At 31.4% G+C, this 17,941-nt stretch overlaps 1 protein-coding gene across 3 annotated transcripts in view; it reads right to left on the minus strand.

The window, feature by feature from the left end:
• The window catches only part of LOC111052631 (nipped-B-like protein), a 58,732-nt gene extending 42,485 nt beyond the window's left edge, over window positions 1-16,247 (minus strand). The window contains exons 1-3 of one of the 3 annotated variants that reach the window (XM_039442569.1): window positions 14,159-16,247; window positions 4,958-5,026; window positions 2,169-2,318 (exon numbers count right to left, since the gene is read on the minus strand). In XM_039442569.1, coding sequence (XP_039298503.1) covers window positions 2,169-2,318; window positions 4,958-5,026 — 219 coding nt within the window. In that variant the 5' untranslated portion in view covers window positions 14,159-16,247. Of the gene's footprint in view, window positions 1-2,168; window positions 2,319-4,957; window positions 5,027-7,602; window positions 8,182-12,231; window positions 12,531-14,158 lie in introns of those variants that run through there. The other 2 variants (XM_039442568.1, XM_039442570.1) reach the window with 2 other exon arrangements.
• Window positions 16,248-17,941: the final 1,694 nt, after the last annotated feature.

The raw sequence follows: 17,941 nt of genomic DNA on the forward strand, positions 1-17,941 counted from the left end.
TGTTTTTATGAACTAGGACTGTAAATTTTGGGTTTAAATTCGCATGATTCTATCAAAAATGGGATTATTGGTGTCTAATTGGATTAAGTTTATTATTTTATCTCTGTTTAATTTTGCTGCTTTATAAATACGAAATTCTTCTTTGACATTCAGTTTTTGACTTTTATTATACCATAATTAAGTATTTTCATATTGGAATTTATATCTGTAAAATTATGGCCTGAATCTATAAAGTGTTCAGCAAATGCCGAATTTTGTGTATAATTTTTAGATTTTAGTGCTTGGATATGTTCTCGAAACCTGATATGGAAATTTCTACCCGTTTGTCTGATATAGAATTTGTCGCAATCACTACATTTAAGTTCATAGATTCCAGATTTTTTAAACTTATCTTGCTGTACATTTAAATTTGATTTCTTTTTTATCAGTTCGAATGCATTATTTGTTGTCCTATAACCTAGAATGAATTTATTTTTTGTAAAGATTTTTCTTAGAGCTTTATTAAATTTTGTATTATATGGAACACAAATATATTCTTTATTTCCTACATTTCCTTGATTATTTTGAGTTCTATTCTGTATTAATTTTCCTTTTTGTTTGTAAATCATTCTATCAATAGTTTTGGTATTATATCCATTTGTTATTGCCATATATTTTATTATTTTCTTCTCTTGTCTGTAATTATCTTTTGACATGGAAATATTTATTAGCCTGTATATCATTGCATTGAAAGTTGAAATTTTTTGTTGCCAAGGATTATTTGAATCTCTAGGAATTATACAATCTGTATGTGTGAGTTTTCTATAAATGCTAAAACCATGTTTGTTATCTTTCATACTAATCGTTAAATCAAGAAAATTTATTTCATGTTCTTGAGCTTCCATCGTAAATTTAATAGAAGGTGATATTGAATTTAAATATAATTCAAAATCTTCATATGTTTTATCTTCATTATTATACAAACATATTATATCATCAACATATCTGTGCCAATAAATAAAATTTTTCTTTAGAGGATTATTGTCATTCATTATTTTAGATTTTTTTAAATTGTTCATGTATATGTTAGCCAGATAACCTGATAAAGGAGAGCCCATTGCCAAACCTTCCTTTTGTTTGTAATTTTTCTCATTGAATTTGAAATAATTTTGATCTACACATACTGTTGTCAATGCTATTAGATCTTCTATTTCATCATTATTTATATTATTATCTATCAAGTTTAGTTTCAGAATTCTAATTGTTTCATCTGTTTCAATACTAGTGTACATGTTGGTTACATCAAATGCTAGGAAAATAGCATCAGTTGGAATTTTTATTTATTTAATTCATATCACTTGAAAATGGCATAAATATGGAATACTAGCGTACATGTTGGTTACATCAAATGCTAGGAAAATAGCATCAGTTGGAATTTTTATTTATTTAATTCATATCACTTGAAAATGGCATAAATGACCGAAACATGTTGTGATAAAATATTTCAAAAAAGGGTACTGAGATTTTTATTTTCTTTATATTTATATTACAAGTAGCCCTATACAGAAAAGAGATAAGTAAGTCAAGATACTCATTATCAGAGACTGAAATTCCTGTCAATTGATAATTTTCAAACCTTTTTTATATTGATTAATAATAATTTATTTCTTAGTGGAGCTTTGTTCATTTTTGTGAAGCGGTCGCTTAACGAGGTGAATCATCATGCAGTGACTGTCTTTTAAAATTACAATTTTAGAAATATAACGCATTTTCATTTCCATACATTTTGTGGGACTTGCATTGATTTGAAAAATATTACTAGATTCTATCTAGAAGTGTATTACCTACAGAGTTTTCTTGTTAGAAAACTCTAATAGAGATGCAGAAAATTATTGATAATAATATGGAGATAATTTATCAGGATGAGAAAGTAGAGAAAGGATCAAGTTGAATAAATACATTTAAAAAAAGTATTCCAATCATGCATTGTAGCTGTCCTGAAGATTTTTTATAAAAAGATCCATGAAATTGTTGCGGAGAGTTGAAAAATTTCACTTTGTAGCAAACACGAGAAGAGATGTATTTGATTAACGATTAAATAAAGCTTTGAAACCTTATATTAAATTCACGATGTACAGATCTTGATAATTATTTTTCCTTGAACACTGAAATTCAACTTATACACTCACAGTGAGTAGACGCCCCTCGAAATACTCTCTGCCCTTGTCATCATCGCTGAAACTCACAAGCGTTGTGATGTTTTTGACCTTAGAAAACAAGGTCTCAGAATCTACAGCAGGTGTTTCTTCAGTCTCAGTTACTGGTATGAACCAATTTTCCTGGAATAAAGAGTGTTTTAGAAACTACTTCACAAATGAAACATTCATTTAAAACAAGAAGCTACTCCCAAATTTTTAAAATTAGATGTAGATACTGAGCTTGGTTTTGAATGAGTGATCTAAGAGTACACAAATACACCAATAAAAACTTCTTGGCCCAGTTGCACAAAAGTCAGTTATTAACGGTTGAATTGAATGACGGTAAAATGCCACGAGAACCAATCAGAGAAGCGGAAAACGTCTCAAATCATCAAAGTTGAAATTTAATATACTTTTGTGAAATCGGGCCTACTTCGAAATAACTTTGAAACCGACATGACACGCAATTTTACAATTCCGATTAGGGAATCATTCTCTTTCGGTTGATTCAATTATATTTTCAAATTATTATTAAACGAAAATCCCAAGTTGAATGCTGTAAACCTCTCATTCATTTCCATCTGTAGATATTTTAAAATCTCTACAACAATAGAATTTCAATAAATAGAACACTGTATTTGGAGATGTTTTGTAATTTTCCATTGATAAAGTAAGAACGCAGTAATTACGTTGACTTTTCTACTTCTTGTTCTATTTTCACAAAACCCATGGTTTTGATGGTCTTGGCATCATCTTCAGTTGAGCTCTAACTGAGTTGAATTTGTGAAAAAATCATTACGTAGAGAATACATAATTACATAATTATAGTGTTCTTATTTAATAAGAGAATTTTAATTTCTCAAAATATAATTGTGCTATAGATGGAATGAAGTCTGATCAAAATGTATGTCTCATATTGGAGACAAATGGTCAATATTGAGAGATGAAAAAAAATTGGAGCAAGAAAGCACATAGCTTAACTGTAATAATTCCTCAACACTCTTAGAGAATACAAGGTATTGTATTGTATTTTCAGAAGATTAATGAGATAAGTTCAATGAGACTGATAATTTGTTCAAACTTCCAATGTATAATCGGTTCTAGTTTCAAATTTTAATGATTTTTATGGAAGGTCTGACTATTTTCACTTCTTTTAAGGCTTATTTCAAGAGATAATCAAGTTTGATACAAGATGAAGCTGAAAATTTACAATCTCCAGTTGTATTAGCATCTTTGAATTCAATAACCAATTGAAGAGATGTGATTAAAAACAGGTAAGACGCCATTATTATTAATTATATTATATGACCTTTTTCAATGCTGAATAATTCATTTTGCTAGAAGAGCCTCAATTTTTATCCAAACATACGTTTTTACATCAACTGATAATTGAATCACCAAATTTCAACTTAGAATTCCAAGTTTCACCAACTCACCAACTCTGGATACTCTTCCCACCTCACCACCCAATTATATTATTATTCAAATTTAAATTGTAAATTTTTAGTTTTTTGCCTTATTACAACTCGCTCAATCATCTGAAAGTGTAAAGCATTGTTAATTCATTCATTATAGAATTACTGAGTGAACTTGACTCATTTCAACGGTAGGCCTATCTACCTCATAGCCCCGAAATTTACAAACATGAACTACCATGAAATACATAATTTTTTTACAACGCCATTCTACAACTACATTGTATGTTGATTGCCATTAAAACTAGTCTCAGAGACTTATCATTATTTTTCATTTCACTATAAATCTTACACTATGAAACTTCAGTTTATCCATTGATTACCCAAGTAGTTCTGAGATTATGAGCGCTGACATCAAAACCCCTCATAACCACGAAATTTACAAAGATAAGCTATCATTAAATAGGTAGCCCCTAACTTCTAGTGTGTTCACCTCTAACTATTCTAAATCGATCCAAGGGGCTCGTTTCATAAAAGTCACATATTATTCCCTATGAAATTTAACAGAACAGGTGACTTTGAATTCACTAGCCATATGGGATAGTCACATATTGAGACGTGAAACGAGTCTGCTAGACGAGTTGATATCATATGATCATGGTATAATGTTCACATTGAGATGAGACTGGAACCTATTAACATTATAATATTATCATTTATTATATTAAGTCGTTTAGCAGACTCGTGTCACGTCGCGTTGCGTCTCGATATGTGGCTAGCCTTAAAAGCCATCTCGTGGTGCGGCTACTATAGCATAATTACGAACCTGTTACTTTCAAAGAGCATCATGTGTTTTTATAGTGATTTAATATTCCATAGCTCTCAATCATCTGTGGAAAAATCATTCATCCATTTTCAAAGAATCAATTTCAAATGAAAATGTCAGCATAATTAATAACCCTCCGACCTATCAGATATTGTGAAAATCATTGTTAGTTTTCACTAGTTATAATCGTCTATGATAAAAATAACCAAGTATTCAAAGAAAATAACAGGTTATCGTCACTGATAATTTTCAAAAAATCACAGGTGCAGGAAGAGATTTTGAAATTAAGTATATAGAAAGAAGACTGGTGACTTTTGCTAGAACACAAAAAGTAACAAGACTGTTGAAATTCACCAGTGAATATGTAGTCTAATTTGTGACTTTTATGATACGGGCCCCAGAGAGGAACAAATTCGCTAGGTCAACAGATACATGTCATCTACAATACATTCATTGCCTGGACTACTTCTTCAAATCTGAATTTCAATTAAACCCTTAAATCTTACACATTAGCTGACTCTTAGGTATAGAAAAAATACCTCTAGTTTACTCTTGGACACTTTCGCTTTTCCTCGCTTTGCCAAAAAGAAAGACTTCGCAGGATTCATCTGGAAAATACATCAAACGATATTCAATAAATAAATAATAAAATTTGTTTGACAAAGAGGGGATAGATCAAACATAAGTAGTTCCTGTTAAAGACGCCTGAAAAATAATGAATTGTCATATTATAAGGTTGAGAGAAGTATTCTAGCATATCTTTTTCATAGTCTATAATATGAGTCTAAACCTACATTATGTGTTTCTTGAGCAACAACATTCGAAACCGTCACTAAAATTTGCATTTTTCGTGTACTCAATAACAACCAAAATGAGGTGGAAAATCAATTATTAAAATAATGACTACTTGAAAAGTAGGCCTGATTAATCGGAAAAAATTTACTGTTTAGGACGATATTTTCCAAATGAGTGAATTTTGGCAGTTGAAAGTGATCGTTGCCCTTGTGGTCACTCATTTCTTCGTAAATTCTCAAATGATATTTATGAATGTTCCTCTAGTTGGGTCGACTCCTATCTTAAAAATGTCGAATCATCATATTCCAAACGTATACAACTACTCCGAAAACTGGCCTTACTAGCACTGACTTACAATTTACAATTTGAAATAGAGGCATTCTTGAAATTCTTTGGGGGGAGAGTCAAAATCAAATCTTGGGGGTCCCAAAACAAGATAAGGTCAGCAGTGAGCAGTGTTTAAAATGATTATTGATGGCATTTTTCTCCACGAGGGTGAGGGGTAGAAGCTGAATTTGATCTCAATTTGGGGTTGGTACGTCCTTGGGCTTGGAGGTGGGCGGACATTCCTGAGTAAGGTTCGAACAAGTCAAATCCTTGACAACGATGACGACAATCAAGATCGCTGAAATCATTAGTATGGAGTTGTTTCAAGGTGAGACCTGAATACTACATAACTACAGCTAACTGTACACAAAAGATAACACTACATACACCATAGCCATGTGCTATATCAAAAAGTAAAAAAACGATCATTTAAAGATTTAACCTAGCCATTGATAAGAGTCGGAGCCAATAGGATCTGATATTAAGAATAATAATAAATCGATCATAATATAATTGCTGAAAGAGTACGATGAATTGCTTTCAAAGGCCCTGAATTTCCTACAATCTAATCGCAGATTGAGTTCATTTCATTGGCCAGAGACCATTATATAGGAAATATATTTATTATTAAACGAAAATAATCCAAATTAAAAGCTGTAAATCACCCCGAAGACTTCTGCTACTGCAAATATTGACAACAGTTTAATAATAATTATTAGGGTAATTCATTAGCATTTGATTGGTACGGTAATTGCAATATCACAGTAATTAATAAATTTGATATATAATTATCCTATATAATTTTAAAAAATCCTCCTTAAAATAATGTAGTTACTTTATCTCGTCATTTTAATTTTTGAATTGCGAAAACTATAATTACGCATCCTAATAAAGTGAAGCTATTGTGAATCATTGGCAGAGTTGTCAAGTGGAATGCTTGGAATGCGATAGTCCGTCTTATCGCAAAGATGGCCTGATAGCGCATTGCGATTCAGCTATTCCGTTTTATTATGTATTACTCATGGAATTAATTTACTGACTTCTTTTCATACTAATGCATAGTATTCATGAAAAAAATACAGTGTAAACATATTACTCATACATATCTTCAATTCTACCCTCAATTGTCAATTCATACCTTCAGGCTAACTCTTATACTGATGAAATTTGATCATTTATTTGAACGATTGATGAACGGCTTACTCACAATTTGAATGAGGGTAATAGGATTATATTCTAATTATAAATCATTGTCTTTAATAGTTTTGTACAGGGTGTATAGTTTTTACTGATTTTTATCGTGGTTTAATAAGTTGCTGATGTAAGAAAAACCATGTAGGCTACTATATGCAAGTTTAAGCAATTATCATTTGTATAGAGTTTTTCTTACAACTCATAACAATTTATTAAGCATGAGGAGGAGAAAGAATAACGGAGAAACTGCGTTTCTCGTTAAACGTAGAATCTCTGGCAGTTCAACTCAGAAATCGAAACACGCGACAATTTTGAAGATAGAAAAATTGAAACTTGATCCAAACTCCTTTACGTCTACTTCGACTTCAATATTAATCATCCACTACAATATTTGTGACCCAAATTTCATTGTTATGTGAAGCGAATATTATCATTTACTATAGACCTTTGTCGATCATTAGGCTACTGTCTTGGACGGGTGAGAGTGTACTGTACTATCGGTACAGTATGACAATCTACCAGCAACCAGCATCAGATAACTTCACGAGAAACAGCTACATCGGCTATCGGCTTGAACAAACAATGAAAATCGAAACATGAACGCTCTATACTATGAGATACTACCTTGCAATTCATTAGGTTTCAATGCACTTTAATCGAAAATATTCATAAAGGCATGACTGCTACAAAATATAATTTCACAAGTAGAGCGACAATCTAACGTGAACTTTGTGCAAACATGGCTGTGGAACACAATTTCATGAAAAATTTCACAAGTAAACCGATTAAGAACTCGAATAACTTTTAATCATTTATTTGAATAAATAGATTTTGAGCTAAGGAGCTAAATAGCTAAGTAACTATGTACCTTTTGGAGTTGAGAGGCTCCCTGTGGATTTTATCAAGCAAATCTTCCTCCTTGATCTCTTTTCAAGAATTTGAGACCCGATTGCCAATAATAATTATCTCTTAGTCACGCAGGCTATCAATAGAAGATGCAACCTTCATTTTAAAGGAAATAGAACAGTTAATAGCCTTATTGAAAAATTGAATCGCTCTACCTCATTTTTAGCGAGTAAAGTTTTTTTTAGAACCTCCTCCATTTCACAGGGTGTTTCATGGTAATTATTCCCAGTGCTGAGTATAGAATGACTTTTTTATTCGAAGTTTGGACAGAAATGTCCACTCTACCACTTAACCACGAATATGACACACTATGCAGAAAAATTTGAAGTAGTAATTGCACTCACTTTTCTGTATAGTGATGCACGTTTTGCCATGTTTTATGGAATCCTCAGACTGTCTGCACTGTATAAACTAATAGCATCTAGAGTTTTCTATTTTGGAAAAGGCGATTTTCATACCTTCCAATGCTGACAGAGAATGCCATACGCTTACAAATTCAAATTCATTTATTGCATCAGCAAATAATACAAAAACAATACATAACATAAAATAATTCAATTTAAAAATTATAAAGTACAAAAAATATGATGTTATATTTCTTAAAATTAAGTGGCGTTACCAGCAAAACCTTATTGGTGCAATTCATTTTCCTCTACAAACACGTTTATTGTCCTATCCTCTATTGAATTATATTTGCTTTTGAATTGCAGGAATTGACATTTTTTACTATTTATTTTCAATTTTCTCTGACTTAGGAATTGTACAATTTATTGGACTCCAGTGAAAGCATTTATTTCCTAACCATCCAATGAAGAATTTCTAAAGATTAGTGAAGTGTCATCAGCAAACAGCAAAGCTTTTTGATATTCTAAATCTTTTGGTAATTTGTTCACATATAACAGAAACAGTATTATAAGGGTCCTAAAATAATGAACCTTTTGAGGTACGCCAGCCTGGAAAAATTAGATTTAATTTTTACCATTTCATTCCAATCCAACATAGTGGGAACTTACAGTTCCCATCCACATCATTGCGAACATTAAAACTTCGCGAAACATGTGTTACTTCAAACAAGTGAGGTGGTTCAGAGCCCGGTCTACTGTGAGTTGTCCCTGGGCTACATAAGGTCTATTGCACTTTTTTCTTATCATTTTCAGGTCCAAATTTCGGTTGAGTTTGGAATATCTGTGCATATAAGCCTGGAGCTCATGTGGGCATAACACTTGGAGAAAGTTGAGAAGTAAATTTGAAAAAGATCTACTTCGAAAAATACTAAGGTATTTATATGCAACTTCAATTGAGAATTTTTTCTAGCCATTTTTTCCAGCGAATTGAAAACTTCTCGAGTTAGTAATTTCGTCAATGAATGTATATCTCACTTTAGGGCTTAGACTTTACAATCACCTGCCAGCAGAAATAAAAAATAATGTAAATGCGAAAAAACTAATTATAAGACTGGCTAGTTCTAAGGCCATATTATTGCTCAAGTGAATTTACCAACAATTGAACTCCAGAACATATTGGATCCTATTCATGTATTAATTTATATAATTGTATTAATTTTACTGCATGTTTTTTGTTTATTGTAAGCTTTATGACTACTCTGTGATATGTAGTCTATTGACTATTGACGTTGCTTATAACTTGATTGTTCCATGGCAATAAAATGTTATTTATTTATTTCATTGATTATTTCAGAACAGACCGTGGTAAATTCAAGTGTGACGTTTTTCTCATTATAACACAATAATATAGAATCATCTAGCTTTTTGTACATGAGAGTTAACCGTTTCAAGCTCCTTACTCTTCACAAATTAAATAACTTGATACTGTCAAACCACTTTATTGAAAACATTATTTTCATTAAATTAAAGTAAAATGCTATTTTCTGTTGTTAAACCATTATCAATCTGTATTAAACAAGGATATTTACTAAAGATTGGTTAACGTGTAACACCAAAACTTGAGTAACGATATTTTAGTGTCTCAAATTGTTTTAATAAATCAGTGATTTGACAATATCAAGCCGTTTTCATTCAATATCACATCAACTTTACAACAACAGAGAAATTCTTTACAAAGTAGAAACTGCACAACAGTTCGTCACTGGTAGGGTCTCAGAAATTTACGAAGCTATTAAAATATATCTATCAAAATAAAAATGTTTTCTTACAAAGAAATTTTTCCCTATCATTACTTTTTGAAATATGAACGCCTAAAGTTTAAATTTTTGGGACATATTTCAAATTCAGTAAGAAGTAAATACATTAAATTTTGGGGATTCTTCATGGTATTGTTTGAATAAAACTAAATTTTTCTGAGAATAGGCTATACATTTTTGATTAAGTTATTCAATTTAAAAAAAAAAACTACTAAAAGTTATTTTTGGTCATTTTTAGTAAATTGAATAATTTTCTCAAAAAATTGAAATTTTTAGAAACGTTTTGTTTTATTCAATTGACAATATCAAATAGAATTCATCTTTAGAATTTAATAAATTTATCTCTCACCGAATTCGAAATGATCTGTCTCAAAAATGTTAACTTTATGCGCGCTCATATCTCAAAAAGTAATGACCGAAAAAAATGTTTTCCTGAGAAAACTTTTTCATTTTGATAGCTTGATAGTATACAAATCGAAAAACTTCGAAAAATATCACCAGTAGTTTTTTTTTTAGTAAAGTTTTTTTTAGCCTTTGGACAGCCAAAGTCATGAGATTTATGTTCAGAGTTATGAGTTCAGAGATTTATGTTCATATTCTTCAACTACATTTTGAAGTCTTTCTCGTTCCTCTTTTATATATCTATGATTGGAAGTGATGACATCCACCTTCTATGTCACTTCTAATGGCATGTGGGTAACATCACGTACCTTTCTGCTACCTTTGAAAGCAGTATATTGTTCCTTCTAAACTTAGTCTTAAAAAATGTAAGTAAGAATTCGAAATTTATTGGCTGTGTATTCGTAGACTACGGCACTTTAATCCTCTCTATAAAATTAGAAATCAAAGGCGTTTGTAGGCTACATCAATATCGACAGCTGCGTTTTATTCAACTACTTGACTTTTATTGCATTTATTTTTAATAACTAGAATATTTGTTATGATAGATTAAGTGACTCAATTGTACATTAATTGGAACGCTTGAAAACACAATTAAAATATAATATACTTTGGCTGAATTGTGCGCCCCTGACACTTTTCCGCCCTGGGCGTTTTACCATTGAGTGCATTAATAAACCGGGACTGAAGCAATTAAAAGATGAATAGTTGCTATTTCTACTTCCAAATCTCTTGTACCGGTATCTGATAATATTTAGTTCAATTTTATTATTAATAATTAATTTCTTTCAATCTTTGTTATCGGTAATGATATTTCAAAGCATTAGCATATTTTCGCAATGAACTTTGAATATTTGACTTTTCAAATAAATGAATTACAATTCACGTAAAATCTAGTTGTCCAGTCACTTTTTTCAAGCGAGCATGCTCGCTCACTCATTGAAGAGAAATGAAAAATGAATCACTATCAAGGAAATTGCTAGTTAGTTGATATGAATCACCATAGTAATAAAGCTTGCCTAATCTATTAAACTCTTCCTTTCCAAATTATTTCTTTTGCAATCATTATTCAAATCGCTAATAATTTTTCAATTTATGAATTGGAATCCTAATGTTAATATCCTACTCAATGACTTCATATCCTGAATGGTTGATTGTTGAAATTCCCAATTATGCAAAACATTCTCCAGTAATATTATCCAATGTGAACTTTATTAAATTTTTGATCTATTTTTAGTTATACTTGATATTCCTTATTGAAATAATTAGTACCATTTTATTTTATTTCCTTTCTAAAATTGTTGATAGAGAGAAGCCTACACTTAAACACATTTTAAAAACATGTAAATAGCAGAATGACTATCTGCAAATAAAGCGCTTAGATTTCATGAATTGAACTTCCAATGTATATTTTTGAATTTGAGCAGGTCTATACTTTTATTTAGTATTAATCTTGCATGGCTATATTATTTTTATGTACCGGTAGTAACTAGTTACCAATAAAATGAGTGTAACTCAAAATGTGATGTATTGTGACAATGAATAAATAAATCTAAGACACGATCGGGTTGTCTAATTATTATGCCATTCCCAAGTGTCCAAACTCAAATTTTGGAATTTAAATTTTTTGAAAATGTTTCATTTATGAGTAGGGTATTTTGATATTTGGGGTTTCGACACCTAAACAGGAACAGGTGACTGCAATTCACAATTTGAGTAAGAGGAGAATGCAAAAGTACTAGTAATTAAATATTTTTAAGTGAAAGATCTATTGGTGCAACGCAGAATATTAATTTATATCAAATTATTTCTATACTAGTACCCTTAGTTCTTTGTTCTAAATTGATTGAGTAATTTACTCGGAAATTTGAAAATGAAATAATATCCGCAGCTTAGCCTATCCCTAGAAAAATAAATCACAAATATGGAACATCCTGATATATAATGAATATTATTTTTGTTATAGCAAATTAATTAACCAATTCATTAACAAATTTATTATAAGATCTAGAAAAGTATAATCACACTCACCCTTTTTCTACAGGCACCTGACATGTTGAACCGGTAAATTTGACAACTAACTGAAATTTAAATACATTTGAAGTGATTTGACAACTGTAGAACAATAAGTGAGCGCTCAGGGCTGCGCGCACCATGCGCCTCCGTCTTACTGCTGTTGCCAACCTTTTAAATTAAAATTCCCTACTCTCTTAATACTGTATCAAAAATAATAAATTTTATCGTACAGTGCGATTCACTTCAAACTGTATGGATTGGTTGAATAGCAAATACTGGTATTTATCTGGAAGGAATGCTGTCAATTCCAAGGGAATCTCACTATAAAGAACATTAGAATATAAATATAATATAATTCGGATTAAAATAATAACGTGAAAATTATTATTAACGTGATTACTGTATCATTATATCTATGATTGATATTATTACTAAAAATATTATATTTCTATTATAATATGAGCTTTTTTTATAATATAACAATTTATTTCATATTAATTTGATAAAATTATTGTTTTTCTCTTCTTCCAAAAATATATTCTTCTAAAAATTTTAATTCCAATTATTTTATTATAGATTTTCATGAATGTATGAATAATTTCCTTTGCTGAGTCTGGACCCCTTTTCCAATTAGGGAAAAATATCAATAAGGTCTTTTATGGTCATATTAGGATATGTTGGTTGATGAGTAGTGTGGTAGATTAAAACAAAAAAGAACTAACACATAATATTTATGAACGACACCCCTCGTCGCCACTTCATGCATTGAGTATTTTAAACTTGAAACGAAACTCATTATAATTAAAATTAAGTCTGTTAAAAAAATTACATTTATCAAAAACGGACTGGCTTCATTTATAATCTGTAGACACTATTTACAATATACCGCAATGTACACTTGCAGCAACGAGGAAATCTATAGGCATGTTGAGAAGATTTATGAAGTAATCAGAAAGAGGAGATTGGCGTTCTATTGAACTGGTTTATTGAGTCTAAGAAGGATATACACAAATTAAATATAACAGGGGCAGATTTACTAATCAGAGCAGGGCTACGGAATCAGCTTAAAGTTAACGTTTTCCTAGAAGAACCCAGAATTGAAACTTGGTCGTTAGAAAGACGAATCGCTCAGAGTGCGAGGATAAAAGAGTATTGGAGGCGAAAGCGGGAGGCCAATGTGAATAAAAATAATGATAGCTTTTATGATAATGGTTAATGGTGAATTTCTGTGGTCCTTAGTTGGCCTATACAAAATGAATGAATGAATACCGTAATAAATAATAATATACAGTACCGGTATGACATGTTCTCATATATCATTATTTAAAAAAACGAAGGGAGTTGTAGGATTATTTCTCCTTTTTTCCTCATATTTACTACCGGACTATATATCATCATCTTAATTTATCATATTATATTCCCTGCAATGCATGATTTTTCAAATATTTTGGGAAAAAATATCATTGAACTCAGAATTCCTTGCTGATAACAATAAAAAAAATCCTAACATTTTTCATAATTACTTTTTGGGCATTTTAAGTTATGACTCCAAATAGAGTCATCATGCATTGAGTAGCAAGTTTCATCATGGAAAGCATTCATACTTCAAACATATTTCATGCTTATAAAAAGGTTTTTTGCTTATAAAGGGTGACTTATTTCGATTTTTGTAATAAAAAAAATATTATATTACAATAAATATATAATTAGTGAAATTATGCTGATATTTTTTATTAGTCCGGCAATAAATTATTATTGCTATTGCAGGTAAAATCTTTGAAAATATTAGGAATAGGCTTTTCTGTATAGCCTAATAGAATGCATTATGAAATTTCACATTTAGAATAAAATAATGAAGAAATGATCATGAAATTTGAATAACGATAGAAATGTAAAATACTGTTATTTTGTATGTTGAGGAAAATGTTCAACTTTTACTCACGTTCTAACAAGTTCTCAGTACTGGTGTGGAATCAATCATGTCTGGTTAAGTCAGATGTAGAATAGTCCTTATATACAAGCACTCAGTTCTTGTCAACAAGCCTAATGTAAAATCTTGTCATCAGTTGTGGAATGAAAATAAAAATAGTTTTTATATACAAGCACTCACTATGTACGTAGACTATTGTAGAATCTTGTATTGTTGTAAATTGTGGAATAGAAATGAAAACAGTTTTTATATACAATCACTAAGTCCTGATAATATCTTACTCCTGGACACCTGGTAGAGAAAGCTTATTCTCATTCTTAATCTTCTTTGGTAACTTCTTGTAAACTACCATCATTATTCACTACATAGGCTACACGATTTCTGCAACCATCCTTCAAGAGATGCATAAGATGAATAGAAATTAATTTGAATTTAATCCTAAACAACAATACTCATTACTCATATGAGAATATGGAATTTGAATAAATTCACATAATTGATCAACATTAGGCATCTATAGATGTTTGGTAGAGGGATATATTTCACAAAGAATTTCATAGCAGCCAAACTAAATACTCTTTTCAAACAAAGTGACCCTACTAATCCCTGTAACTATAGACCAATTAGTCTAATCAGCAATTTACCTAAAATAATGGAAAACATATTAAGTCAAGAATTATTTATTTCTTAAATAAAAATGAAATAATAAACAATAACCAACATGGTTTCCATAGTGGTAAAAGTACATCTAATGCTTTAATAAAATTTACGAATACCCTTCCTGATAAAATAAATTCCAATATGAAAACTATTGCTGTCTTTCTAGATATCCACAAAGCTTTTTGACACATAATACTTTGTTCGAACAAAACATAAATATACAAATTAAGAACTGGCTAGATAGAAATAACCTATGTTTGAATATAGATAAATCTAGCTGCATAACCTTCTCTGTAATTAAAATAGGGCAGCCTGTTGATAATGAAGAAATAAAGCTTCACTCAAGGTGCACTTCAAACCTAGGTAATTGTGATTGTCCCACCATAAAAAAGTCACTAATATTGAATACTTGGGAATCATAATAGATGAACATCTAAAGTGGGATATACATATCAAGTCCGTCTGTAGAAGAATTCTATATTCATCTTACAAATTCTATCAAATAAATAGAATTCTAAATAAGAAAAATTTAGAAATGGTATATCATGCTCTAGTTAAATCAATTCTGCAGTATTGCATAGCTGTTTGCGGGGGGGTTGTTGTTTCAACTGTCATATTGAGGAATTATTCGTGGTGCAAAAACTGATCATTAAAATTACTCTAACCTCCTCAGTCCCTGTGTCCCCTGTAGGGGACGCAAAACAACCTTTACTGGGAAATTTTTTTCTCTGTGCTGAGTGGGTTGGTAGCATTGAAACTACGTTCTAGATACTCAGGACAGATGGCAGCACCAACCTTTTGTGTAACCTGTTGCATTCCACTTGCACAGTTACTTCAGAGTGACTTCAAAGATGGCTGATCAGCGTCCTCAACGATTTTGTAGATCTGAACTTTGTAAGTACAACTTTTATAGCTATGCAATAATTTTTTTTTGTGGTGATAATTACCAAATCATAGAATAATAACTGTTGTTTGATATTATGTATGAGAATATCTGAAAACTACAACTGTATACTGATGGATGTGCTAGTAAACTTAATTGTCCCCTGTTGGGGACATTGGGACTCAAGAATAACAAAAGTGTGAATATTATCAAACAATTTGAACATGATAATAAAAGAGTCAAAACAAGTTTTATTTACAAAAAATACCTGCCTCATATAAATTTTAAGTCTGGTTGTTGTTTTTTAGGTGAAAAACAACTTTTTTAAATAAATTCCAAGTTTTTTTTAGCAACATGGTGATAAAATGATTGAAATTTTACTCATTTACAAGCACATGCCTTACTTGATTGATTTTAAATCTGGTTGTTGTTTCTTAGCTGGAAAACAGCATGTTCAAATAATAATTCTAAAGCTTTTTTCAGCAACTTGATGATAAAATGATCAAAACTATTTTTATTTAGTAAAATTACAAAACCTAATCATGTATTTTATAAATTTTTAATCTGGTTGTTGACTTTTTTGTTTCAGATTCAAGTAGATTTGAGGAGTTTGTTGACACAGAGCTAAATGGAGATCTAAGTGATTTGGACTTGTCTGATGATGATGACTTCGATGCAGACCCTTCCTACAATGCAGCACCAGGTCATGCAGATCTTCCCAACAATGTTGAAAATGTTGATCAACAAGAAGAAAGCTTGTCTGATGAGGATGGAGTGGATGTTGCAGATGGTAATGACACAGCCGCAGAAGGTATGCCTAGAGAAAGAGTATTTTGGAAAAAATCCAATGAATTTTGGCCACTACCCCCTGCTCCTGAGGCTGAAAGTATACCCGAAAATGCGTTGAATCTTCCACCAGAGTCATATGTTTCAAAGTATATACCTGAAGACATTTTTTCTCTTTTGACTGAACACACAAATAGGAGATTTCTACAGGAAAAAGGTACTGAGCTAGGTATTACAGTAGAAACAATGAGAAAGTTTATTGCTGTAACTGTAAAAATGTCCCTTCTTAACTTTCCTAGGATTAGAATGTACTGGGCAGCTGACACTAGAGTTCCCTTTGTGGCTTCTCAGATTAGTCGAGATTTGTATTTCAAGATCCGAGCACATTTAAAACTTGTAAGTGATGCAGAAGTAAGTAATGATGAAAAAGCTGCAAGTAAATTTTGGAAGGTAGGCCCCTTGATGAAGTCTGTCCAAGTTGGATGCCTTTTGAACCCAAGAAAGAGTAAAGTGGCTGTTGACGAACAAATGATCCCATTTTGGGGTCATGCACCTGCAAGGCAAGTCATAAAGACAAAGCCTAATCCATGTGGATTAAAAAACTTTGTTGTAGCTGCTGCTGATGGGCTACCCCTAGACTTTTTTTTCTACCAAGGCAAAGGAGATCCTATTGTTTCAGAAGAAAATCTACAACACCTAGATGTAGGTGGAAAAGCTGTTCTTAAGCTCATTAGAAGTTTCCCAAGTGGTGTATCCATATACCTTGACAGATTTTTCACTTCTCAAGTTCTTTTGGACACTCTTTTCTCAGAGGCTGGAGCAACTGGAACAGGTACCTTGAGCAAAAAAAAAGTGCCTCATGCTTCAAAATTAAAGAAGGACTCTGAACTAAAAAGAGAAGGTCGGGGTTCTGTTGACCAATCAGTTAGATCAGATGGACAGGTGGCCATAGTAAAATGGTATGACAGCAGGCCAGTGCATTTAATTTCTAACAAGGAAGGTGCTTTCCCCTTGGACACCTGCCGAAGATGGTGTAGAACTGAAAAAAAATATATTGAAGTGAGCAGGCCCAATGTTGTCAAGGCTTACAACACAGAAATGGGTGGGATTGATTTGTTGGATAGAATGATTAGTTACTATAGAATTGATTCCAGGACAAAAAAATGGACTGTTCGTGTAATAATGCACTTTTTTGATTTTGCACTGGCAGCAGGGTGGATCGAGTACCGTAGAGATCAACATGCATTAGGAACTCGCAAAAAGGACATTTATGATCTGTTTGAGTTCAGGAAGCAGTATGCACATTTTCTAGTGTACGGGAAACATGAAATGAGTGATGAATCAAGTGACAGTGACTATGAGCCACGCTTCTCAAGTTTGGCCCCTCATAAACGAGCTCGAGTAGCACATCCACCAGATGCCCTACGAAACAAAAATGTACTTCATATGCCAGAATTTTCTCAACC

The sequence above is a fragment of the Nilaparvata lugens genome, chromosome X (genome assembly GCF_014356525.2).
Source record: "Nilaparvata lugens isolate BPH chromosome X, ASM1435652v1, whole genome shotgun sequence".
Taxonomy (NCBI): Eukaryota; Metazoa; Arthropoda; class Insecta; order Hemiptera; family Delphacidae; genus Nilaparvata; species Nilaparvata lugens.